Source organism: Notechis scutatus, chromosome 3 (assembly GCF_049901735.1).
Source record: "Notechis scutatus isolate UNSWTSFEM ecotype Mainland chromosome 3, rNotScu1.2, whole genome shotgun sequence".
Taxonomy (NCBI): Eukaryota; Metazoa; Chordata; class Lepidosauria; order Squamata; family Elapidae; genus Notechis; species Notechis scutatus.
The window spans coordinates 67,178,335-67,205,412 of NC_142011.1; the positions used below are offsets into that span (position 1 = coordinate 67,178,335).

The 27,078-nt window shown below is 41.2% G+C and overlaps 1 protein-coding gene across 1 annotated transcript; it reads right to left on the bottom strand.

Moving 5' to 3' along the window:
* Window positions 1-22,867: 22,867 nt before the first annotated feature.
* On the bottom strand, window positions 22,868-26,514 carry JUN (Jun proto-oncogene, AP-1 transcription factor subunit). Its single transcript, XM_026665950.2, has one exon. It carries the CDS (start codon window positions 25,463-25,465, stop codon window positions 24,521-24,523), a length of 945 nt encoding a protein of 314 aa, XP_026521735.1. The 5' UTR covers window positions 25,466-26,514; the 3' UTR covers window positions 22,868-24,520.
* Window positions 26,515-27,078: the final 564 nt, after the last annotated feature.

Sequence of the window (27,078 nt, forward strand, 5' to 3'; positions counted from 1 at the left end):
AGCCATCTTCCCAAATAGTCTCCATGTTTACAGTGTCTTTTTCCTCACTTGGAACTGAACCCAGAAGGACATTTCTTCCAACACCCTTTAGAATCAAATTCTTATTGGGAATTTGAGGTGCATATTAGGGTCATATTAACTGTTCACTTTTGGTCCCAAAAGACACACCTAAACTTATCTGGACACTTCTAGAGCTTTGCTCTGCACGACATCTAAACAGTGGTGGTATTCAGCAGGTTCTGACCAGTTCTGGAGAACCGGTAGAGGAAATTTTGAGTAGTTTGGAGAACTGGCAAATACAAGACTGAAGATTTTACAGTATCCTTCCCCTGCCACACCCACCAAGTCACGCCTACAGAACCGGTAGTAAAAAAAATTGAATCCCACCACTGTATCTAAACCCCATGAAGCACCAGATAAATGGATAGATCAATGAAGAATGGAGAGGGTAGGGGGACATTTGTGTTGTCCTCAGCTCTGGAATTACCCCAGCTAGAATGTATGCAAGAGACCCCGGATAGCCTCTGGTATAGTTATCCATCTATATCCCCTCACCCACTGTGAGTACTAAGATTTACAAACTCAGCACATTGGGATGGTGTCAGGTTGGGATAAACAAGGGTGGAAGGATGCCATATCTTCCCCTAGAACAGACCTATCTGGTGCTGGATGTTTAGGCAGGTCAAATAGGAGCAAACATTAGAGCTATGAAACACTTTGGATGCAAATCAAATGCATCTTTTCCCAGGACAAGAAAAATGATTAAAGAGCTCTTTCTGAGCACATATGCACATGATTACACTATGAAACTAGTGACCAAGATAGGATGGGTGGATTAATTGTAAATATTTATCAAATTTATATATACCATCACCTTTGGTTATATAAATTTGATTAATAAATAAAAATAATGTGTCATATTCCTTCAGGGTTTGTTTGAAGATGGGATTTTTGTTTTCTTTGCATTGTCTGCCCTTTTTCTCTTGAGTTCTACCCATGTTCTCAGATACTCCATTCAATATTATTTTAAAATAATTCCTTAATGATAAGGACAATCCGTTCTTTGTTTTCTCTTCCTCTCATTTAATGTTCTGGCAGTTAAGAGATAGTCTTCAGCTTACAACAGTAATTGAACCCAGAATTATGGTTGTAACTCATGCCAATCTTTAAGCAGGTGCCAATTTTTATGACCTTTTGGTGGGGGTCATAAACCCAATGTAGCAAATCTACTGTCCACAAAACACTTTTTTTTTTTTGCCAGAACCAGAAATAAAGGATAGTTTCTGACAAAAAACCATAGTAAACTTCCACCACTTGACCATAGGGAAGCTACAAATGGCCATATATGGAGCCAGTTGCTGAGCACCCAAAATGTGATCATGTGACCATGGAAATGGGAGAGGCCTGGCCTGCAAAGCTTCAAATCCAGACCATAAATAGCCATGGCAGGTCCACAGTAACTTTGAACTATCACTAAGGACTGGTGATAGGTTGAGAACTATCTGTATTTGCAAAATATGCTCTAATTCAGGGGTCACCAACCTTTTGGACCTCAGGGACCACCAAACTCATAATTTTAAATCCCATGGACCAGAGACCCTGGGAAAATCCCCCCAAAAGTCTGCAGGAAAATTCCCCACCCTGTTTTCCTACCGATCAATTATTCTTATTTGGGATCACAAGATACTGTCTGCAGCTCCGTTCTCAGGGAGAGAAAGAGAGAGCTTTGGCTTCATGCAAGGAAAGCAGCAGAAAGAAAAAGAAGTTTTTCTTTCCCTCCCACAAACTCCGCCAGAAATGAGTCTTTGCTGGCGCAGCCTCTTGGAGCAGGATGCTTTGCAGAGTCCCAAAGACTCATTTCTGGCAGAGTTTGGGAGAGAAGAAAGAAAGACTTTTGCTGCTTTCCTTGCGTGCAGCCAAAAGCAGAAGAAGAAAGAAGCAGAAAGAAGCAACCCGATGGCCAGGATAGGTGCCTGGGGCAAGTGGGGCAAGTTCCCTCCCTCTGCCCTTTCCCCCTTCCCCTCACTACCTCGTGTTGTTCCGACGCAAGCCTTGTGTTCCTGTGGGCCATGTGGGCAATGCAGCCTTGTGTTCCCCTGCAGCCTGGATTAATTGCTTTGGGGGGGGTCCTTTGAGGGGGAGATTTCTCTGCGGACCCCCAAAATTTTCTCACGGGCCACCAGTGGTCCTTGGCCCACTGGTTGGTGACCACTGCTCTAATTCAAAGACCTCCAGAACTAGAATTACCACTGTATTCCTCATGGCAAACTTATATAATCTTTTACTAATACAGGTAGTTCTTGACTTACAACAATTCACTTAGTGACACTTCGAAATTACAATGGCACTGGGAAAAAGTGACTTATGACCGTTTTCACACTTATGACCATTGCAGCATCCACAAGATCACGTGACTAAAATTCAGATGCTTGGCAGAGTCAATGGGGGAGGCAGGTTCACTTTACAATTGTGTTACTAACTTAACAACTGCAACGATTCATTTAACACCTATGGCAGGAAAGGTCATAAAATGGGGCAAACTTGACTTAACGAATGTTTCTCTTAGCAACATAAATTTTGGGCTCAGTTGTGGTTGTAAGCCGAGGACCATCTGTAAGTGGTAGCAGTGCCTTACTCACAGAGAAGACAAAGTAAATATGCATTATTCAGAAAGGGACTCCAAGGCCAGGCATGGTACATGGAATAAAGGAGCACAGCTGTCTCTGAGAATGAACTCCAAGAATTTGAATCCAGTTACGGCATTATTGGCCAAATGTATGATCACATTTGATTCATTCATAACTTCAGGATTTGTTGTGGTTAGCCGGCAGCAGGTGCAGACGGCTGAGGAGAGAGAGGACTCACATGAGGGGCCAGGACCATCAGGGAGTGGACTGCTGCCTTCAGAGATTGTGGGGGCTGGCAGCAGTGATGAGGAGGTTCCCGAGGAGCCTGTGCTAAGTGCGTGTGCACGCAGGGCTGCTCGCAGGAAAGAGCAGCTGCAGCAGCACAGGTGACTCGGGAGTAAGGCTGCAAGGTAACGGCCCATCCTTCAAGAAGATAAAAGCCAGCTGTGAAGCGAACGTTCTTTGTAGGAAGCAAAGAAACACAAGCCTCGTGGACATTGCAGTATCTTAAGTTGGCATTTGAGGACTCTTGTGTTGTAAAATATTTCTTATTTGTTATTCTTGACAGCCTTGCACAGTTTTGGTGAGGCTTGTGCTTATCAAAGTTAATTCGTTTGTAGCAGCCTTTTAACCAGGGATTCGTAAGAATCATTAAAAGGTTTCTGTTCCCTTTGGTTCATGTTTACTTTATTGGAAAAGGGTTTGGGTCAGAACAGGATTAGGACCAGGGCACAGAAGACAGTAACTGTTTAGAGCGGCCCAATTTTATTTTCTATATTGGCATTAGAGGTAGAGGACAGGAAGGAACGTTGTCTGTGGGGTCATGATGGGTCAGACACAACTTCGCAACTAACAACAACAACGTATTGGCATTAGGATGTGTGTTACCCCCATAAGACCCAGAAAGTCCCCATTGATAAACCCCTGAGCATGATGCCCGAAGATGCATTTTCCCATCCATTGCACTATGGAAGTCTCAAATAAAAGAGACTTGCTTTACTAGGTTTGCATGTATTGGGGCATGCAAACTAGGAAAATGACAGCAGGTTGAGATCTGGAGTGAAAATGAAAACGGAGAGAGGGATTCCCTGGAGAAGCCATATATACAGGGTTGTTTTAGGAACCCTGTGCTATGAACTATCAGGAGGAAGAGAGGATTAACCCTCTCTTCTGTATTTGGAAAACAGCTGCGCTGGAGAAGATTAGTTTAATTAAAAAAAATAACCACTGGGCTGTTTCAAGCACAAACTCACCTCCCATCACTTAGTATTGTCGGGATTATGGTGAGTGACACAACCTGGATGTAATGGTCCAAGATTCTAAAACTAAATAAGAGTACAAAAGACCTATGGTTGAAAACTCTACTCTTCGCCTGTTGATATCAATAATACTGAATTAGGTGGAAAAACAGTCTAACTTGGTGTAAACCAGCTTTTTGGAAGGGAAAGTTAGCACCCACCTCTCTCCTAGAAGAATGAAATCATCTAGGAAATATTAAAAAGGCAGAATATTATATTTCCCTGGATGAGAGAAGGAGAAACATGTTTTTAAAAACAAAGCAGCTCCCTTCCCCCCTTTCCGCTCCACGTGATGGGATTAAGACATGGCCCCAGGGGTGATAGGATTAGCCCTCACTCAGAGCCAAACAAGGACAAAGCCATTAAGCCATAATAAGAATTGGCAGAGGTGGACTTCAAAAATTTTAGCAAAGGGTTCTCTGCCCGGGTTGCTGGATGGGCTTGGCCATGGTGGGCGTGGCCTAGTCGGCCTCCTGCACCACAGCAGGGTGGCATTTTTGCCCTCCCCGGGATCTGGAGGCTTTCCTTGAGCATGTGGGAGGGCGAAAACGGCCTCCCCAGGCTCCAGACGGTCTGTGGAAGCCGGAAATGGGCCCAAACTTCTGGGAGGCCTGTTTTTCACCCTCCCCAAGCCTCCGTGCATGCCCTGCACTTACCTGCATCCAAACGGGCCATGTGGGGACTCCTGAGAGGGGCAGGGAGGGGCGGGGTGGGCGGGACCAGCCAGGAATGGGATTTGAGGGTTCTCCAAATTGCACAGAATCTTAGCTAGGGACTCTCCCGAACCCCACCCCTGGGAATTGCCCAGAGCCCCTTCATGACATCACCCAGCAAGATTCAGCCAAGCTTGGGGCTCAAGGCAACCTACACAGTTACCCCTGCATAGCCCCATGGGAGTCTGACAACTAAACAGAATACATTTCTTGCCACTGGAACAGGAAGCAAGTTCAAATCCCAACAGAGGTTATGCATTTCTCTCCCTCTTTCACCCAGGTGCTCTTTTTGCCCAGGACCTCAAATCATGTGGACCTGCTGTCTACCATTAAACCATCTTTCCAAGCAATCTCCATGCTTCCAGTGTCTTTCTTCCCACTTAGAACTGAATCCAGATGGACATTTCTTCCAACAGGAGGATGGGGCAGAAGAATACCGTGAACATGAAAACATCAAGATTCCATTCATCCAAAGGGCATAGCAACATGTACATCTTTCATGATGTGACTTCTATGCTGTGCAACATAGGAAGTGAGGCACAAACACTACAATTGAATAATGGAAGCAACAGAGAGTCTTGTGGCATCTTAAAGACTGGTTTATTATGGCATAAACTTGGATGGACTGGAGCCCATTCATCAGCTGTAGTCAACAAAAGCTTCAGTCAAGATTTCCTGTTGTTTTAGCTGCAACAGGCTAAGATATCTATTCCCCTGGAAAGGATATAATGATTACACCATGGAACTGTGTAAAGTTCTCCTGCCATTTTTTGTCCGTATATTTTTCATCCATTGAAGATTGAATTTTAACTTCAGAAATATTAAACTTTGTCTCAGAGTTTCCCATGCGTTCCTTTTACACAGTTTATTTATTAACTAATTGTGCTCTTGCATATTTTAAGTCATAAATGCCTCTCAGAGATCCCCCTCTCTAATATACAGTAATGTGAGCAATCCAGAAAGGACAAAAAACGTTTTCCTAATCTTTTTTGTGATATTCCTCCTGGGGCATTTTCTTCTTCTGTGGGATCATCTTTGAAACCAAACTCATATTTCAAAGTTAACTTTTAAATGCAGAATCATCCTATATTTCTCAGTCTTACCCACTCAGTATTACTGTACTGCCTTTTATGGCTATCAGCTTCAGGATGCAGAAATCCAAATGGCCACTAGATGGTGGCAAATAAACACAAAACCTTCCTCTATGGTTCGATATTGTGGAAGCTCTCACAAAATGGATACAATATTAGAGGCGGCCAATTACAAAACAGCCATTTATCAGAAGGAAGTTGCTCCTCACAATGTATTACGAATACAGTTTGCTTCAATTTCCCCCCTCCGCGGCCCCTCTGATAGTCACTCATTCAGATAATAACTGGGTTGAAAAAATTCCAGCCCTTCCTTATTTCTTGTGGGTCTTACATAAGGCTCAGAGGTATTTTTTGTAAGAAAGGACAGTGCTAGTCTTAGAGATTTGTTCTGAAGCATGCCAGTTTCCAAAATCCTTTTTAAAAAAAAAAAAAAAATCTAAAAGGATCTTTTTAAAAAAATCAGGCGTGGCAAGAGATTTAGTGGTCATTCTCAACCTATCTAAAGAGGCCAGAGAATGAACCTATTCCAGAAAGTTTTGCCTTCCTATCTATGAAACACCACCTCTTCATTTAAGTTCCATCATCATATATATTTTTCCCTATAACATCACTTTTTCCCAGAGTGAGCTCCAGTAAAACATCACTTAATCCCCAGAGTGAGCTCCAGTAAAATTTAAGATAATACACTCATGATCTGAAGGGATCTCAGAGATCATTTAAACTGTCAACTTCCTCAGTGCAGGATCTTCTAAGGCAGGGGTGACAAACTCAAGGCCCGTGGGCTGGATGCAGCCTGCAATGTGGTTGGATCCAGCCCACAGGGCTGTCCGGCCTGGTCTATCCAGTGTGAAGAAAGATCAGGCCAGCGTAGCTTCAGCCCAGTCTACCCAGTGTAAAGAGGAAACATGCCAGCAGTTTGGAGAGTGGTGTCAAGCTGGCCACACCCACCTAATTGACCACAGCATCCAGTCAGTCACATCTACCCGGCCCCCCGAGGTCAACCAGAGCCCTGATGTGGCCCTCAATGAAATTGAGTTTGACACCCCTGTTCTAAAGCATTTCTGTCATGTGGCTTTCCAACTTGTGTTTGAAGACATCACTTCATGAGACAACTTATTCCATTGCTTGACAGCTTTTACTATCAGGAAATTCCTTCTAATGTGTCATCTGAGTCTACTTCTTTTCATTACCTAGTGTTGGACTTGATCTCCAGGGCAAGATGTTTTTAAACCTTCTCTTGGTCTTCTCAAGTGTTAGCCAAACTTCTGCAAATATGACAATCAATTGTCTACCCCTTTATCATAGTCATTAATAAAAATATTATATAGCACAAGGCCCAGGTCACGGTCCTATGATATTCCAGTCAAACCTTCTCTCCAAACAAATATGGAGCTCTCTGAATGCAGTCATCCAGCCAATTATGAATTCACCTAACATGTTTATCCACTAGTCTATCTTTCATCATTTTATTAGAAAATATCTTATGAGAGACTCCACTGAATCAGGTTGAAATACAGAATGTTGGTGGAATTGCCCCAATGCATTAATCTAGTAATTCTGTCAAAAATTGAGATAAGGTTAGCATGACTTGTTAGTGACAAAGCCATGCTGGCTCCTGTTAATTGTGGTACTGTATTTGAGTGCTTAAAACATACTGTTTAATAAACCACTGGAGGATCTTGCCCAGTATAAACATGAGGCTGACAGATCTGTAATGTCCTGGACCTTCTGTCTTCCTTTTTTGAATATAGGGAATTTGTTTCTCATCCACTCTTCAGTCTCAGCAATCTGCCTTTAGGAGTTTTCAAAGATTAGAGTTAGAAGTTCTTCAATCACTTCCTCCAGTTCCTTCAATAACCAGGATGTAATTTATCTGATTTTGGAGGCTTGGATTCATTTAAATTTATTCAGAATTCTTTTATCTTCCTCTTGTCTATCCTAAAATGCAAATCCCGCCTTCCCCCAGTGGCATAATGATAATCAACTAAAGCTTCATCTCCCTTCTCTCAGAAGGAAAGAGACAGACATAAAGTAAATTATTTTGCCTTCTTCCTATCATCTGTTACTAATTAATCTCCTTCTCCTCATTACAGATTTACAACCTCTTTGGGTTTTGTTTGTATATGTCTGTGTTTCTAGTATACCTGAAAAAAAAATCATTTTTGTTGGTTTGGGCATTTATAACAAGACTTGGCTATTTCTGAACTTTAGTCTTTGATACACAATGCGTACAATTTCTGGAGACTATCTTGTATCTTTCTTTGATTATGTGACTCTCATTCCATGTTCTATATATGTCCTTTTTCATTTTGACATTTTGCAAAGCTGCTGCCTAGATGCCTCTCATTTTTCTTTCCGGTAGGAAGTGTTTGTGATTGCACTTTCAGCATCACATTTCAGAGGAGTTCTCATCCCTTTCAGACACTTGGTTTCTTCAGGATTACAAGCCATTTGATCAGAAATGCATTCAACCTAAATTCATCAAGATCTACAACTTTGGTAATCATCCTCTCAACCCCTTCATTCATCCAGGTCACTGTTGAATAGCACAAGGCCCAATAGGGAACCCTGTGGCATCTGTATGATGGAAATATCTAAGTTGATACGGAGCCATTTATGGATACTCTTTGGGTGGTCAAAGAGTCCATCCAGGGGTCACTGCAAACACTCAACATGGTGGTTACAATTAGTAAGTTGTAATAAAACATTCACAACAGTAAGCAAATAAAAGAAAATTAACACAAAATATTAGTGATATATCTGGGCTACTATTTTAGCCAAATTGAAACAACAACAACTTTTAACTTGTTTGCTTCCACAATGGAACTAAACTCTGCTTCCTTTAGGACTCCTACTGTTAGATTATGTCAGATTTAGAAATGGATGCCCTTCTCAAAACAATGCTGTGGAATGTTTAATCTGCACCTGGGCAGCCACCAGAAGAGAGGTCAACCTAATAACTCATGTGAAGGTCATCACCTTAACAGTTGATGCTGTCCAGCATACATTCCTTCACTACTGCTGCACTACGTGTAGCACATGTTGTCCAGCTGGAATGTCAGTCAGTGAGGGCCACAGGTGATGTGTACATTCACTTAGCCCAGGGGTGCAATGAAATATTGTGTGGCAGGGTGTGGGGGGTGGGAGAAGGGCTGTATTTGGCCTTTGAGTTATGTACTAGGGTGGGCACTTTGCAAAGTAGGCAGGGTTAAGACAAGATGGACTGAGCCAGAACAAAAATAAATAAATCTGATCAAATCTGAATTATACTTGGAATTAAATATGGTTCATCTGATAACTTTTCATGTATTTAATGATTGGGTCCTTCGATCATACTAAAAATGTTCATTCAGGAGCAAGTTTTGGAGGAGCTCAGGCCCTGCTGTGGTTATAAAGATATACAGTATGTGGCTATTCATACCAGACTAAGCATCTCAGATTTTATCCCATGAAACTCTTTCTTCATATGCAAATCTTTTATTCTGGCACTATATATCGTATAAACTTCTCACTTCACCTTCACATAGTCACTAGGATTGGAATGATTGAAAGCTGTTTTATATCAGGTAAAACTAGTTGTCCATCTACCTCAGTGTTATTTACAACACTTCAGAATTTCAAGCAAATATGTTTCTCATCATCTGTTTCCCTTTCTAAATGCATAGGGTAGAGAATGATCCTGGGAATTTAAGTGTACAAAGCATGTGTTCTACTATTGAGCTGCAATCCTTCTTATTATGAGCAGCTACTGATTGATTGCCCTCTGCTGCAGCTGGTTTGGATGGCATGATCATTGCTTGATGGTGACATGGGCTATATATAGGGATCAATCATCCCAGGTCTAAAAATCACTGAACAATCTTGGCTCAACCTCATTGATTTGCCATGGGATCAATGCATATATTGAGTATTTCATGAAAAATATATAACTTCTATATGTGGGTCCATATGATACAGCAGGACATACAAACCAGTTTAGAAGTATCATTGATTAATCAAAATTTCTCAGTACTTGTGAGATGTTGAGGATGATGCTACCATATATGCAGTGTGGGTTACATATCCTCAAAATACATTGTTATTCAGCCAGTATCTTTTATTTATCTGCATCTTCATGCTGAATGTGTGATTCAGATGTAGAAATATTCTATAGAATTATTTCTCAAATACCTCTATTTAAAAAGATTGTAAGAGATCTCCTATCAGTAGTGAACTCACTAAGTATATCCCTACATGGAACTTCTACTTATTATCTGAAATTTCTTGCTCAGTTAGTAAAAGTAGTATATTGTAGGTGATTATAGGCTTGACCATTACTCATTATAAAAAGGGAGCAACTGACCAGAGCAAGTTAACAGTTTTAAATGTTACAGTTTCAAATCAGAGCAAAGTATGTTTTATTGTTGTTATTGTTGGGGCAGAGGCAAAGTTTGTTATTTCATAACTTCCCAAAACATCAACAGAGAAGGGTTTATTTGCTTCGATATACATCTATTTTCTTGATTGGGAGCCTGCCCAGAGTTTGGTATAAGATGGGCAGCTATGTAAATGTTTTAAATAAATAATAAATAATCACTTGAGGCAGGAACCAACTGAGATTCTTCTTTCATATGTTTGAGTCCAAGATTTTGAGATGAAAGAAATTCCAAAGGAGTTTTGTTATGAAACCTCCTCAAGTAATGTATGTGGGGCATACCATTAAAGAATGGCAGATAGGCTGTTGTTTGATTGTATTTTGGATTTCAGTTTTATTTATTTACTTTTTAGATAAGATTGTTTTGATTTTCCCACTTAGCCAACAAAGGTCTTTGTAAAAGGTCCTATGATGTTATTTTCAAATGGGAGGATGTGATCCTTGAACTAAATACACAGCTAGCTCTATGCAGTTTAATCCATATTTAGGTGATTTGTTCTCTTGTAATTCTCAATGTTTTATTTCATTTTTTTAAAATTAATGTAACAAAGCATAAAATATAAAAATATAAAGAAAGATGAAGGTTAGATAGTTCCCTAAAAAGGAAAGAGGGAAAAGTGTAGGGTAGAGGGGGAAAAGAAAAAAAAAAAGCATTGACTTCTGACTCCTTTTGGTGCAGTAGAATAAAATAATAACATGAAACCACAACTTTTTACTTTTATATAATAGTATATACTAGCCATTTCTATAACACCAAACCTATCTAATCAGCAAAACCCAAAATCAAAGTTTCATTTTTTTCCCATCTCAAGCACAAACTTCAAAAGCAGTTTCCAAGCAGAAACAAAATTAATTATGTTCTTTCCTTTCATCAAAGCAATCAGTTTAGCCACCTCTGTTAACTCCATCAACTTTTGCAGCCATTTGTGTGTTATGAGAATCACACTGTCCTTCCATTTTTGTGCATAATGTAATCTTGCTGCTGTCAACATGTATAACATCAAAGTTCCATCTTTTTTTCCAAGTTCTTTATCTGTTAGGCCTAAAAGAAAAGCCTCCACTTTTATCTTTATGTTCACTTTAAGAATCTTCTGTATTAAGATATTTGCAGTTAGAAAGAACAGCTAATTTCTGCAAAAGCTCAAAACCTGGAAGCCTGGAGAGACAAAAGAGCTTCATAATTTTAATGTTTTTATAAATGTATAAACATTCTAGTTCCCCGAGTGTCACTTCTTCATGGCAACAAAGGGTTGCAATGAGGAATGGACAACAGCTAAGTAAGAAAGGAAAAGACCTCTCTTTTATATTCTACATATTCTAAATATAAACATCACGGAATTGCCTTGGAGTAATCCCAAAGGTGCTTTTTTCAGGAGGCAACAGGACTTTCTTGTTTTTTCTTTGAAGGCGTTTCGCTTCTCATCTAAGAAGCTTCTTCAGTTCTGACTGGATGGTGGGGGATAGAGGGATTTATATTCCTTGCAGATAGCTGGTCATTGGCATTCTTTAGAGGGTTGTTGAGGCCATTTGGAGGTTTATCTGTGTCAGGGTCACTTAAATAGTGTAAATGAGTGTGGAGCCTTCTTGGCTGCAGGATGTTTTCTCCCCTGTGTTCCTTCCCTGTTGAACACAGGCACAAGCTGTTGGAGATGAGTCTAGATGGTTGCGTCTCAAACTGAAGTGCAAATGGTTCCCGTAATCTGCAACTTTTCTGAAAAATCTGTTCATACTCCCACATCATTTGAAGGGTATTCATCTTAGCCCAGCTAAAGTTTATGAAGATTCTCAGTCAGGCCTCAACCGCTCTCTAAAAGAATGCAAATGACCAGCTGTCTGCAAGAATATAAATCCTTCCATTCCCCTCCAACCAGTCAGAGCTGAAGAAGTTTCTTGGACGAGAAGCAAAATGTCTTCAAAAAACAAAACAAAACAAGGAAGTCCAGTTGCCTCCTGAAAAAAAAAAGCACCTTTGGGACCACCATGACATGGATGACTGAGAATCTCCATAGGCATTGGAGTAATATGAAGAAGGAGAGAAAGAAGCAGAGGAAGACAATGTCGCGACTGAAACACCGCAGGGACAATACTGCAGGGGTGGGTTCGGGAGAGCCCCTAGCTAAGGTTCTATGCAGTTTGGAGAACCCCTCAAATCCCACTCCTGGTTGGCTCCGCCCACCCCTCCCCTCCCAGGAGTCCCCACGTGGCCTGTTTTGGATGCAGGTAAGTGCAGGGTGTGTTCGGAAGCTCTGGGAGGGCAAAAAATGCCCCCCCCCCAAAGTTTGGGAAGGCTGGAAATGGGCCTGTTTCTGGCTTCCAGAGAGCTTCTGGAGCCCGAGGAGGCCATTTTTGCCCGGAGGCTCAAGGAAAGCCTCTGGAGTCCAGGGAGGGCAAAAATGTCCCCCCCCCCCGCCGGTGGTGCAGGAGGCTGATTAGGTCACACCCACCATGGCCACGCAACTGGGCTTTGCTAAAAATTTTGAGGTAAGAGATACACAAAATTCAGTCCACAGGTTGTTAGGTATGTAAACACTGAGTTGGAATGTGAATTTACCCTGCACTCTTTTCATAAAAATCCTAATTTGTCTCTCTTTGTAGTTATGCCCACAGCTATTTCTTTTCAGCCAAAGCAAAGACTCTGTTGCACAAGGACACTGTGTCACCTGCACCCTAGTGTCACGTACAGCAATTGTTCTTTGAATGAACTAAAGGAGTGGTTTGACTTAAGGAGATCTGCATTTCTGCACTCTGGAATGACAAGGCCGGGAGATAAAAAGTGCCAAAAAGAGCTCTTGAAAGCAATTAAGGGTGTGCTAGGCATACCTTGGTTAGAAATATATTTAACAGGCCTTCATGCCAACAATCGGCGCTATTTTTATAGGTGGCAGCCTTTGCTTCAGTTCTATTCCTCTCTCTCTCTCTCTCTCTTTTAAAACAAGGCAGCCAATTCAGAAATGTAGGTGTGCCTCAAGTCAGCCACAACTTCAATAAGGCCTTTTTTTACAAGAGCTGAGCTGTCTTTAAAACAATGCCACCTTTTAAGGTGCTGAATCTGGAGCTCAGCACATTCTTCTTATGGAACTGAATTTCTCCAAAGACAGGGGAGTAAAAAAAATCCAACTTGGCTTACTCAATTTGGTACTTTCCAGATGGACTTCAAAAGAAAGCAAACACTAAATTCGGGATGACTCCCCAGTAGATGATCCATAAGCAGCAAAGGAGGACTTTAGCTGAGTTCATAAGTTTATGTAAAGCTGTTCACTTGCTGTCAAACAATTAGTTTCAAGTAAGTAATTATGCTACCTACAAGTTTTCTCAGGAAAAGAATACAGTAATAGGATTTTGTATTCACCGTTTTGTTTTTAATATGAAGAGTAAATGGCCTGTACTTTAGATCTTCTGAGAAAGTTTATTTACTTATTTGTGTTCTGCCTTGATTATTTTTACCAATAACTCAAGCCGGCAAACACATACAATACTTCTTCCTCCTATTTTCTCCACAACAACAACTTTGTGAGGTGGGTTGGGCTGAGAGACAGTTTCCTGCTTGAGCAGGGGATTGGACTAGAAAATTTCCCGGTCCCTTCCAACTCTTATTCTGTTAGAGCAAGGGTCTTCAAACTTGCCAAGTTGTGGGCTTCAACTCCCAGAATTCCTGAGCTAACAGGACTGGAGGAGGAATTCTGGGAGTTGAAGTCCACAAGTCTTAAAGCTGTCAAGTTTGAAGACCCCCGTGTGTTACAGTGACTGGCCCAAAGTCACCCAGCTGGTTTTCATTGCTAACGCACAACTTGAACTCACAATCTCCCGCTTTCTAGCCTAATGACTAAAATACCAAATTGCCAATACAGCAGAGCATAGTCTAGCATTAAGTCCCATTGATTTCAGGAAGATACATACTTGTTCAATTAATCTATTCTATTGCATGTTTTTTTGTCCCACGAGATATGGCCTTGTATCATCATCATTATCGCTATCACCTTAGAAGCAGTGGGGTTAAAGCAAAATTAACAAGGTTCTCACATTTCATCTGCACAACAGCCCTGAGTTACAGACTCATCTTTTTCCCACTCTCACCCCACCCCACAAAGGATTGGACTAAACTGGTCCTGCAGTGGAGAAGTACACAACTTTTGCCCTGGCCACACACTTAACAGGGTGGTTTAGACATTCTCTGCCTTGCTGTGCCCTGGAATATAGCCATAGTAATATTGAACACGATTTATAGAATATATAAAGGCTTATATGGATATAAACTCTTGACCAACCAGTTTAGTCTTCACTCTGACACTAAGGCAGCTTTCCAAAATTTGAGCTGGTAGATTTTTCCAGCTTTTTTGAAAGTCTTTGAAGATGAAATTCACGAATAGGTTTTCCTGGGATCTTCAGCTTATAGAGCATATGCCCTATCAGTGAATTATGCACTGTTCCCTTCAGGCAAAGATACAGCATTTATGACAGGTCAGGCTTTTAGATCTAACCACTGAGTTTTCCTAAAATTTATGGAAAGAATATAATTGAATACTGTATCTTGATATTCATGAAAAACACAGATTTTTATATCTCTCTACCCTCAAGTGTACCCTACATGGGATTTGGTTATAATCCTTAGGAATTGTTTTGCTGGTATGTGGATGGGAATATTACAGAAGGCCTTTTCCCTTTGCTGAAAGGTAGTTAATTTGGTGTAAGCAACTGTTTCATAGCAGATCACTGAAGCAACTAAACAGCCGATCAAGAGTAATAGCCAGAGTACTGCCCCTATTCATTCCTCTGTTTAAAAGAGAGTTGAAACATAAAGGTTGAAGGCCAACCACTTGCTCTGAAGTACAGGGTCCTCCTGTTTATATATATATGGCCATGATTCTGACTATCACTAGGTGTACAATGCTGGGTGATTTTGTGTGTCCTACCTCATTCAAATTATTTATTTCTTTTGCTGTAACTTCTGACTGCACGGATGTGCAACAAAATACATATTTACACAGTTCTATTTTCCTCACAATAAACAAGGTGAAGGGAAGGGGAAGGGAAGGGAAGGGAAGGGAGGAGAAGAGAGAGAGAGAGAGAAGAGAGGAGAGGAGAGAGAGAAGAGAGAGAGAAGAGAAGAGAAGAGAAGAGAGAGAAGAGAAGAGAAGAGAAGAACAGAGTGGGAAGGATCTTGGAATCCTCTAACAATCTTCTGCTTACACACAGGGGTGGGATTCTACAGGTTTACACCTATTTGCTAGAACCGGTTGTTAACATTCTAAGCAGTTCGGAGAACCAGTTGTTGGAAGAAATTACTGGCCTAATCCTGTAAGGGAGGCAAGAAGGAAGCATTCTGGTGTTGCTACAGAAACTGCCTCTCCGTTAACCCTTATTACGTTCTTGGCAGGACTAGACTTCCTGTCTCTGGATCCCCCTCCTTTGCTGGTACTTTGCTTGTGTAGAGTGACCATTCAAAGTTACAATGGCACTGAAAAAAGTGACTTATAACCATTTTTCACACTTACGACTGTTGCAGCATCCCCACAGTCATGAGAAGCCAGGTGAAGAGATGCGTGCCTCGATGTGAGTGATATTGAGTTGGCCATGCCCAGCCAATAACATGACCACCAAGCCATGTCCACCCAGTCACATGACCACCAAGCCACTCCCACCAACTAAGCCACACCCACAAAACCGGTTGTTGAAAAATTTGAATCCCACCCCTGAGGAAACCTTATGCCATTTCAGACAAATGGTTATCCAATCTCTTCTTAAAAACTTCCAGTGTTGGAGCATTTACAACTGTTGGAGGCAAGTTGTTCCACTGATTAATTGTTCTGTCAGGAAATTCCTCCTTAGTTTTAGGTTGCTTCTCTCCTTGATTAGTTTCCATCCATTGCTTCTTGTCCTGCCCTCAGGTGCTTTAGAGAATAGTTTGACTCCTTTGTGGCAGCCCCTGAGATATTGGAACACTGCTATCATATCACCCCTAATCCTTCTTTTCATCAAACTAGACAGGTTGGAGCAACAGTTCCTAGATGTAAGTCTGCTAAATTTCTTTCCAAACAAGATGACAGATAGATAGATAGATAGATAGATAGATAGATAGATAGATAGATAGATAGATAGATAGATAGATAGGATAGGTAGATAGATAGATAGATAGATAGATAGATAGATAGATAGATAGATAGATAGATAGATGATAGATAGATAGATAGATAGATAGATAGATAGATGAGAGGTAGATAAATAATTTGTCAAGCTCCAGATATGCTTGAAGTATACTTATCAGAATTCCAAGAGCTACAATCTCAGCACATTTGGAAGGTATCTGGTTAGAGATCAGCATTGATGCCTCCAGGAATATTGGTTTGGAACATTTTACAAGGATAAAATGCCTGTGTTTTCCTTTAAAAATAAGTTATGATTCCTGCTGGTTGGCTGTCCTTGGACTACTGATTGCTGACTGCCCGTTGTAGACATTTGATTATTCAATATACAGTAATTACGGTTAATTAATCAATGTAAAGATAAGCAAAAAGTGTTGGTTTCTGAAGAACAAAACAACAAGGACAGAGAAAACAGTTCTGTCTAGACAGCCCTGCCCTTATTGTGGAGATTTTCAGAGTCACATTAAGTACATGCCAGACACGTCACTGTTCTCAAAGGTGGAGGAGGCAGAGATTAAACACTGCCAATATATCCAAGGATTTCACTCTCTCGTGTGTACTCCTTTCCTTCCCCCTCTTCCCCACACCCATTTAGTTCACAACTAGTTCATCTCTTCTCATTTTTATCTCTGCCGTATCATGATTGGATTGCCACGACTCCTGCTGAAACCAGTACCAAAATGGGCAGGAGATAGGAGCCACCACACAAACATTTCTGTCGATATACCAGGGCTCCAACTATCCTTCATACTTTAGGGATGGCCTTCACAAAATTTTAGTATTTTAGTATTTATTTGATTTGTCAATCGCTTACAAGATAAGAATAAATACAGTTTTGAATACATGAGATAGATACTTATAAGAAAAATAAAAAACAATAGGACAGGGACGGTAGGCACAATTGGTGCGCTTATGCATGCTCAGACGGTAACTGCCTTATGTCCCAGTTTGATATTTTTTTCTCCCTAGCATTTTCCTGGAAGTCCAGCTTCTGCTCCACACCCTCCCATCAACCAAGTCTTGATTCATTGGCTACAACAGGAACTGACCTGAACCTGATGTCATGGACTGAGAGAGAGTGACTGCCTCAAAGTCACCCAGCTGGCGTTCATGCCGAAAGTGGAACTAGAACTCATGGTCGCCTGGTTTCTAGGCTGGTGCCTTAACCTAAAACTAAAAACAAAACAAAATTGTATATTATAACAATCCAATTTGTTTTCCCACTCCACAGCTGACAATGCTGGAGCAGGTTAAAAGTTCCCAGTTCTTTACTGAGGCACAATTTTTTTTAAAAAGAGCTCAGTGCAAGATTTGATGTCATAAAATTAATTGTGTGGTGCAAAACATTTACTTGTAATTGATATCCAGGACTGCCTTGTATTCATGTGTTTAGACGTATTATTCACTCAAAAGAAGAAATATCTCAGTCATAAAGCTGGTTTCAGAATTCTTAAGGGTTAGGGTTAGGGCCTTTTGAAAACTGACACAGTATTTAGTACAGAACAAGTGACTCACAATCCATTTTATCAGACATAGAATTGTTCATATAACATTGGAAATGAGAGCCATCATGGTCTTCAAGATTTGCTGACATGCAACTCCCAACATGACATTGCATTGTTCTGTATTGTATATACTGCACTGCACTGTGTAAGCAAGGGTTTCTGGGCTGTATTTGAAGAATCTTACATCCACTCTGTATTGGATCTTTGTATCTCAGTTCATTACCCAAGGTTCATTTTGACCTTTCACATTAATAAACAACTGGGAGCAAATGTTAACTCAGCATTGTTTTCACTCATCTCCCAGAGTAGATGTCATGTTGGACATAGCCATTCAAACAAGACTCAGTCCTAAAGCACCATGAAGTTACATATCATATCAGAGGGCTGATCATAAAATAAAACAGAATAACCATTCAAGTTCTTGGCTGAATGGGTAAGGTTTTTTTTACATGCCTCCCATCACAAACTGAAGATGGGAAATTTTGATAAGTATAATTCCCACAATTAAGTTTTGGAATACTGTAGATTCCCACCCACCCCTTACAACTGACCATTTTTACGCTGGAGAAGTAATAGTGAGAACTTCACTGTAACTTCCCTTATTGGAATTCATTTGACCACATGGTTCAAAGAAAAGCCATTTTCCAGGTATGTAGGGTTAATGAGAGGATTTGTTTCTGTTTGGTAGAAACTCCCTTCAGGGGCATGAATATTCTCCCTAGAAAAAGTATCTTGTTGTGGGGGGATGATTAAAGAAACTCCCTTTAGCCAGAATGTACTCAAAAGATAAATCAGATGTCCCTGAGGACCTAATCTGTTACTGCAGAAGATAGAAACCCATATCTGATCTTTCCAAGCCTTTTCTTTCTTTCTTTCTTTTTTTTCTTTTTTGGCAGTCAATTGGTTTGGAAGGAGAAAATATACTTGCAGAATCCCAGCCTCTTGATGGTATTCACCAGGAAAATGTAATTTGCAAAAAAAAAAAAAAGGTTAATCACATGCTTTGTTCTCAGGAAATAGCACCTTTTGAAACATTTTTAATTCAAGCTTGCCTTATGCTCAGTCCATTGCAGGCATATTTGAATCTTTGTATTTATAAACCTGTTTTGTGTGGTTGGCTGGAGAGGTTCTTCATTCCCTGTTTGTCAAACAGTTTCAGTTGTCAGGACTATCAAGAGTCCTGAAATGTCATGGTATAACCAAAAACAGTCTGGAAAAGGGGTTAAGCAAATTTATAATGGGAAAGACTATTAGTGGCTAATATTTATGATTGTTTAATATTACCTCCCTGGGATCAGAGATGGTATTCAGCAGGTTCTGACCAGTTCTGGAGAACCGATAGCGGAAATTTTGAGTACTTTGAAATACCACCTCTGACTGGCCCCACCCCAATCTATTCTCTGCCTCCCGAGTTCCAGCTGATCGGCTGGGTCTTCTTTTGTTGCCCTACACAGGAGAACAGAGCTGGAAAGCAGGTTAGTGGGATGGGGAGGGAATGGGATTTTGTAGCAACCTTCCCTCAGGAGTGGAGAGGGAATGGAGATTTTATAGTATCCTTCCCCTGCCACGCCCACCAAACCACACCCACCAAGCCACATCACACCCACCAAGCCTGCCCACAGAACCAGTAGTAAAAAAAATTTGAATCCCACCACTGCCTGAGATGGAATAGGCCTCTCAAGAAATGTGAAGAAATGCTTTCTAGTCCAATATACCGAGCAAGGATATCCAGCCTTGGCAACTTTTAAGACTTCTGTATTCAACTCTCAGTATGGCTGGCTGGGGAAGTCTGGGAGTTGAAGTCCACAAGTCTTTAAGTTGCCAAAATTGGACACCCTTGATATAGAGGGCACCAGAGTGAGGAAGGTGGAGCCAGATCTTCCCCTGGTCCACCAATGTTCCTTGTCTATGTTACCATCTTACTAAGTTTTTTATATTTTATCCTCTTACTTCTTGGTTTATGTTTCTTTCTGGGGAACTGGAATCTATTTTATGAAACATGTTTCATAATAATAAACCATAATGGCTGTGCAAGCCATGATGCCTGGTTTCAATATCATGCTAAACCATAAATCACAAATCACATCTGAGTTCACACTATCTCCTAAACTAACTGCATTATAACTTTGTTCGATCTAATCATGTATTATTCTTTTGTTTTTATTAAAGTGTCAATTTTTATAGTCAAAGAAATAATTATATTTAAAATGCCAATTTAGCTTAAGAGATTTGTGATTTCGTACAACAAATGCTGATTTGTGACAGAGTTTTGGGAGTTTGAAAAATTATTTCAGGCTTAGTTAGCTCCAGTGGGAGCAGCCAGAAGAATCTTAAGTCGTTTAATGAAGAATTCATAGTGCTAGAAGACCAGTCCCTAGAAATAAATGTTATGCCTGAACATATTGTATCAAGCAAGATTCAGGGACTGGTTATCCCCAAGATCAGCTCCAAAATAAATCTGCCTATCCTATGATATCTGGGAGCAAGGCTTTACTGATGACCGTTTTCCCAAAGAATTTCATCTGCACAGATCCCATAGTAGGGACTTGTTAGTGGTAGCAGTTCTACTTAAAACAAACTTCCCTCATATATAAGAACTGTAAGAACACCCTAATGAAGTTTTGTAAAATGGCTCTGGCCGAGGGAGAGGGTTTATGCGAAGGTAGGATTGAGCATCCTTCCCTTTGGACTAATGCCATTTTACTGTTCTTTTTAACATTTGGTTTATTGCTTCAAACTAGTTGGAGTACAGCAGCAAAGAATGCCAGGAATAAGCTCCATGGGGATTTGTTTTTCATAAATGAAATGCAACTGCAACATAGGATAATATGCCAGATACATGGTAAAGTGAACTTTAGTCCGTAACAAGAAATCTGTATACCACTAAAACTTTCGTTTATATAAACTTTAATTGGGCAAAACAACACATCATAGAGCAACAATTTCTGAACCAAGGTATCTTGAATGCATTGACTTACAGAATGCATCTAAATTCCGGGACTAGCAGCTCCTGAGGAAATGAAATTTCAGACAGATGTGGCTGCTTTAGGCTGCTGCTATAGTCAAATTGCTGCTGTGGTCACATGATCCTCATCTTCAATGTTTTGTGACAGTTTCCCAGCCACTCTTGCAATCCCTTGCTCCTGCTGGGAAGGGAAGGGAAGAAGGAAGGAGGGAAATTTCTGATGTTCCCTACCAGATTCCCACAAGGAAACCCAATGGGGAAGATGTCAGGAAGTCAGAAGTCACTCCTATTACTGCTTTTTCACCTACCCATGGTCATTCTGTTTCTCTCTTCAGATAAGGAAATATCTCCAAAATGATGACCCAACAGGACATGGGTTGCCTAGTACTAAATAAATGTGTTAGTTTTCAAGTACCATTTACATTTACAATGTCTTTTTGTTACTTTTTGTTACCTTTATTTTTGATGAACAGAAACCTATAGAGTTTCTGTTCATTAAAAAATAAAGAAATCCAACTGTCCTATTTTTACATTTCTTCTAAAGTTGTCAGTGGTTGTGGTGGTCTAATTTTAAGAGTTATTTTATTAACTCAGATTGGTTAACATTTTTCAATTCCTGCAACTCAAATATGGGGAAAAAATCGTATTGACTGCATTGCCATCCATCTCCGTTAAGGTATATTCATAAAAGCTAAACAATGGAGCTACTGAACTACTGACACAAATTTGTTCAGCTCACCAAATCATAAGCTAGGCACATCAACTTGGTTTGCACAATTTATGGGCTGTGTTCACACAATACATTTGCCCAATATTAAATGAGTCATAGAATATTTAACCCCATTTCCTGGGTACACACAACACATGAAATCATATACTAACCACTTGTGGGCTGATTTGGACAGGGCTAACTTGTGATTGGCTGGTTCTCTGTCTCAAGCCCAGACCCTGAGATGCAAAACACAATGAACACAGGTCCACACAGTTAGTTTTCGTTTCAACGTATTTTGCAAATCCAGCTAATAAAGATACAAGAGTCATACCCAAAAGCAAAATCCAGGACCAAGCATTCTCCAAAATGGTCCATCTGTCCTGGGACCCCAAGCAGATTGGGAGACAGTTGGTGTGTGCTATATTTGGGAAAATGCAAACAGTCTTTTTCTTATCTTAAAAATGCTTGCTGGAATCCCTAAGAATCCCTTCTTTAAATTTGCACTCAACTTCTCCTGTATTTTATTTTTGCGTGGATACTGCTATTTGGAAACCAAGTAAAAAAAAGGTGAATCAGTGGACAGCCTTAAAAAAAGGGATAGAATGAGAAGACATTCCTGGAAATGTCAAGGAGTTTAGAAACACCAAGATTAAATCAGGGCAGTCTGCTCCTATCCAGAATGACATGGAATGTTTAGAACTATAAAATCTCTTGCACAACAGAAGTACGCTTGATAGTTAAGAGCTTTACCTTTCCAGGTAGGCTGCTTGTTTTGCGAGTTGGCACTTGTTGGGGAGCAGAAAGGCCACACCCCATTGAGTTTTATGCTTGTTCGGCCCTTTGATTGCTTGTTCCTACAGATGGTCAGAATCAGCTTGCTTTCCAGCTTGCTTGTGTCAGCATTAGGGACACCCAACAGAATATGCAATCACCCTGCTTAACCCCTTGTTTGACAACTTTAACTACCATTAAATATAGGAGGCAGTCAATTGCCACTATTAATTCAGCCTCTTTATAGAAAGATGCAATCATAAAGAAGTCACTCTTCTGAAGAACACTAAAAGTTGTTGCATCCCACTACTTAGGAACACTGCATTTCAAGTGGTCTAAAAGCATTTCTTAGTTGCCTCTGGATGTTTAACAGATGCACAATAGGCAGAAATTTAGCAGGGGAATCCTGCATAAATGAATTATAGGTATAACCCCTGGTCTACAGAATGTTGCAAATTTGTGTCATAATGATATTATAAAACCTGCCACTATTAAAAACATATTTAGTATTTATGAATTTTACTTCCCAAATTCCAAGCCACATAATCCAGTTTAAATTATTCTCTCTTCTCATCTGTTGTGAAATATAGTTTTAAAAAACCATCACCAAAAGAGGGAAAAGAAATTCATATTTGTTGGAAGATTAATAGAATGGTTTTATTGGACAACAGGCATAGTCCTAAATACTTATGAACAGAGAGCTTTTTTTAAAAAATCAAAGAGATAACAAACAGAAAGGTGACAAATTGGTTGCTTTTAAAAACAGTGGTTTCTTCCAAAAGGTTATCAATATTTTCTTAAGAACATGTAATTGTGAAATGGCCAGTTAATACTTTAAAAAAAGTTTATTCTACAAGTACGTAGATACAGAATAACTTTTTTTCACTTCTGTTAAAATTGTATCAGTAGCTCTTTGTGGAGCAAACCATACAAGTTTAAAGTCAAATTAGATAGCAGCTCTTTTTTTCCACCACAGGGGGTCACTGAGATGTCTCTTGTATTCCAGTTAAAAGCAGGGATAGGCAAAAAGTAGATTAAAATGTACCAGTAGATCACTAAATTATTTGCACTAGATTGTCAAGCATTTCTGGTGTCTAGTTTTTTTTTCTAATACCACCTCCGTAAATGATGCCTTTAAGAGGAAGTCAGTTCTCTTACTTGAAATAAATATCTGAATGTGTAAGTCTTTATATGTTTCCCATCCAGTATTTGTTAGTAACCTAGGAATATAAATTTGATACCCTTAGGCAAAACAAAATTTACCCACCTGGGAATTAGAACACAAGGAATTTTATGGCACTCTAAAGACCAATAGTTTTATTGTAACAGGAGTACCACAAGACTTTTTAAATGGTTGTTACAGTATGTGAAGATCAAAGAAGAGTTTCTCACTCCTCACTTCAGTAGAGTTTTAACATTCAACTAAAAGTTGATTCTGTTATGCCCGATTTACAAGTATCTTTGTATGTCTACTCAGCAGTAAGCCCCACTGAAGTTAATAAGACTTGCTCCTAGGTTAAGTGTGTGTAGAATTGAAATCTAAATACTTATCAAAAGAAAATAAGGATTACTGGTGCTTTCTTAAATAAGATCAACCCCTTCTTTTGTTTCAGAAATAAACATTAAAAAAATTATATACTTTATTACAAATGGAAAAAAACTCAAAAGTTGCTAAAAAAATCTCTTATTTACAAACAATACTGGGTGGAACCCAAATGAACATAAAAAATAACTTACAAAGTCATGAAGTAGTTTTACTTGACATTAATCAGTTGTCATAAAATAAAAAATATACATGTACATACACAACTCAGACAGGCAGTATAGCCCAGTTTCTGTTGTTAGCTTCCCCAAAACACCCTCCCTATTTTTGTTTTTTTTTAAAAGGAGTACTAAGAGAAAGCCATCTACAGTATCTACTGCAGTTTAACTTTTAATACTGAATGATCATTTTAATGTTAGGTCCATGCAAGTCTTGGTCAATGTTAAAAAAAAGAGAGAGAAAAAGAAAGACAAACACAAGGCATCCCATGCCTTATCTGAGTGGAACAGCTCAGCTGTTTTGCTGAGTTGCTCTGTCAACTGATACGCCGCCACCTCACCCAAAAGGCACACCAGTCTCTCCACACATGCATTTGACTCGGGGGTGGCAGTCTTCGGATTCAATGCCTTTCAGCCATTTCTTTCCACCCACCACAAGTGTGTGTGTGTTGCGGGAGGGCGTCTGCCTCCCAAATGCTTTCCTCTCCTTAATTTCTCCTCATCAAGTTACTTTTCAGTCTTTTCAAAAAGTTTGCAACTGCTGTGTGAGCATTAGCTGGCATCCACTATTGACGTGATTCATGACCTTCTGCTTCAGCTGTGCAACCTGCTCTCGCAGCATGTTGGCAGTAGACGCGAGTTCTGAGTTCTGGGCTTTCAAAGTTTTGACTTTTTCTTCCAACCTGGCAATCCGCTCCAACTTCCTTTTCCGGCACTTGGAAGCTGCAATTCGATTTCTCATGCGCTTCCTCTCTGCCTTGATCCTTTCTTGGGATTCCATGTCAATAGGGGACAGGGGAGGAGTCTCCCCGGGCATTTCTGGGACAGTCTGAGGCTCTTCTTTCAGAGCTTGGAGGCGCGGATGCTGCACTGGCATCTGGGGGTTTATATGATGCTGTGGAGGAAAGCCCAGGTTGTTTGCATTGTAGGAAGGCACTGTATTGAGTGCGCTAGGATTGAAGTTACTGAGATTAGCATAGACGGGTGGCTCGCTGTGCATGTTAGCATTGAAGCCACTGTTTCCAGCCATGGAAGAGACAGGGGCCATGCCGGAGTTCGTAGGCGGAGCAGCGGAGGTAACATTCGGCATGGTGTTTTGATTGTGTAGCTCTGCGAGTGCCCTGACAAAGCCTTCAGCAAAACCTTCTTGCTCATCGGTGACATTTTTGGGACAGAGGAACTGGGTTGGGGTCGGAGTGGTAGTGATCAGTCCATTTCCTGACTGAATAATCAGCCTTTCCAGTTCAGGAGAAGCCAGCTTGAGGAGGCCAACATCTGGAGAGGTCAGGATATCAGCATTTTTGTTCCTCAGGTGGGGCTTGAGGTTACTGGAGGGGTCAGCCAGATTGAGAGTCATGTTCTGCTTCAGAACTTTGGGATTATTATATCCATAAGCACCACTTTCTGGCTGCACAAAGGTAGCATTGATGGCATCGTCGTAGAATGTAGGTTCCATCTTTGCAGTCATAGAATACAGTCCACAAGTTTGTTCACCTATAGCCCAAAAAACAGACCTAGGAAAGGAAGTTGGTTTGTTACAACTTAAAAAAGTTCACAGCTGCCACAGTTATGAAGTAGGTAGAGTTCTTATAACAACACTCTTTCAACAATGAAGACAACAGTTCAAAAGTGATCAATTAAAGTCTTACTTTTTTGCAACAAGGCATTGATTCGAGCCCCCAGTTTGGCTAGAAAAAAGTCAGACTCGAACACACACAGTTTCACCTCAAAGATCCAGAATGCGCATCACTTCCCGACTGTGACTGTTGGGAGGGGATGGGGTGGGGGAGGAAGACCCAAATAAAAGTTATTTTTCAAATTCGGAATCCCTTTCTCAGTCCAAGGAAGGAATAATGCTTCAGGGGTGCCTCTTTATCGCTCCGAAGAAGGATGGAATCCAGAAACTTTTGAAGTCCTTTTTTTCCTTCCCTCCTCCGCCCCTTCGCACTCCTCGTGGGAGTGTCCTGGGTCGGTCTGGAGCGTTTCCGAGTTTCAAACCCACTTGTCTGAGTCCTCTCCTTTCTCGCAGCGGCTGTCAAAAAAAGCAGGTCGCCTCAAGTCCCAGCCAGAAAGGCAAAGAAGAAGAAGAAAAAGTTGCCACAAGTAGATCGCCCCTCTTCTTGCTCACAGAAGGGGAGGAGGGGGTGGGTTGGTGGGGAAAAAAAGAAGAGATTCCCACGCTCGGCACCTTCGGGATTCAGACGAGAAGAGCTGAAGCGGTCCAGGAGGCAAGGCACTCGGGGCGCTCCAAAGGAAAGGATGCCCGGGCAAGTTCAGCTTTCGCGCTCCGGCTGGGGGGATCTCAGCGACCCCCGACTCGACTTTTTAACAAGGGAGCGCCGGCTCGCTCTCTGTGCGTCAGGTTCTCGGGAATAGCAGCCCGGGGGCCCTGCTGGCGTCTGGAGCTGAAACCGGCTCTGCTGGGGCTTCTTCTCCCGCTACCGGACAGGAGCGCTGCCACCGTCACTTCTCCCGCCGCCACTCAATCCCACTCTGAGCTCTTTCCCAGCGTGGAGCACAACACTTATCAGAGAGCAGTAACCCACTAAAAATAGCCCATGATGTCACCCCGGGGCCTTCCCATTGGCTGCCGCCGCCTCTCAGGGGGAGGAGGGGGGTTGGGCCAGCCTGTTGCAAAGGCGCCCATCTCCATGGCCACCCCACCCCGATAAGTTTCCCGGCCCCTTTTCGCAAGGCATTGTGGGATGAGGTAATGCCTGAGCTCCGTGCAGGGCATTGTGGGCTGACGTATTGTTTTTGAATATCTGGTTACCCGCTTAAGCGCCTTAGCGGGGTTGGAGGAACCGGGCAAAGAGGAGGGGAAGGTGTCCTGCAACGGGACATACCAAACTTGAAGAGGAAACGGGGGGGCGTGCGCGCTCCGAAGGAGACAACTTCAAGACAAGACGAGGCACATTGGCGGGAGAAGCGACCTTCCCCGTCCGGGAAGAAAGAAGATGATGTTTTGTTTTTGCTTTTCCCGGAAGAATGTCGCCTGATTCTTAGGCTGGCGGCCAATCAGGAGTCGAAAGACTTGAAAAGTAGCTTTCTAATTCCCCCTCCCCCCCACCTCACCTCTTT

Bases quoted from the DNA above. Each gene is read 5' to 3' on its own strand.
- JUN (XM_026665950.2), bottom strand. From the start codon at position 25,465: ATGACTGCAAAGATGGAACCTACATTCTACGACGATGCCATCAATGCT.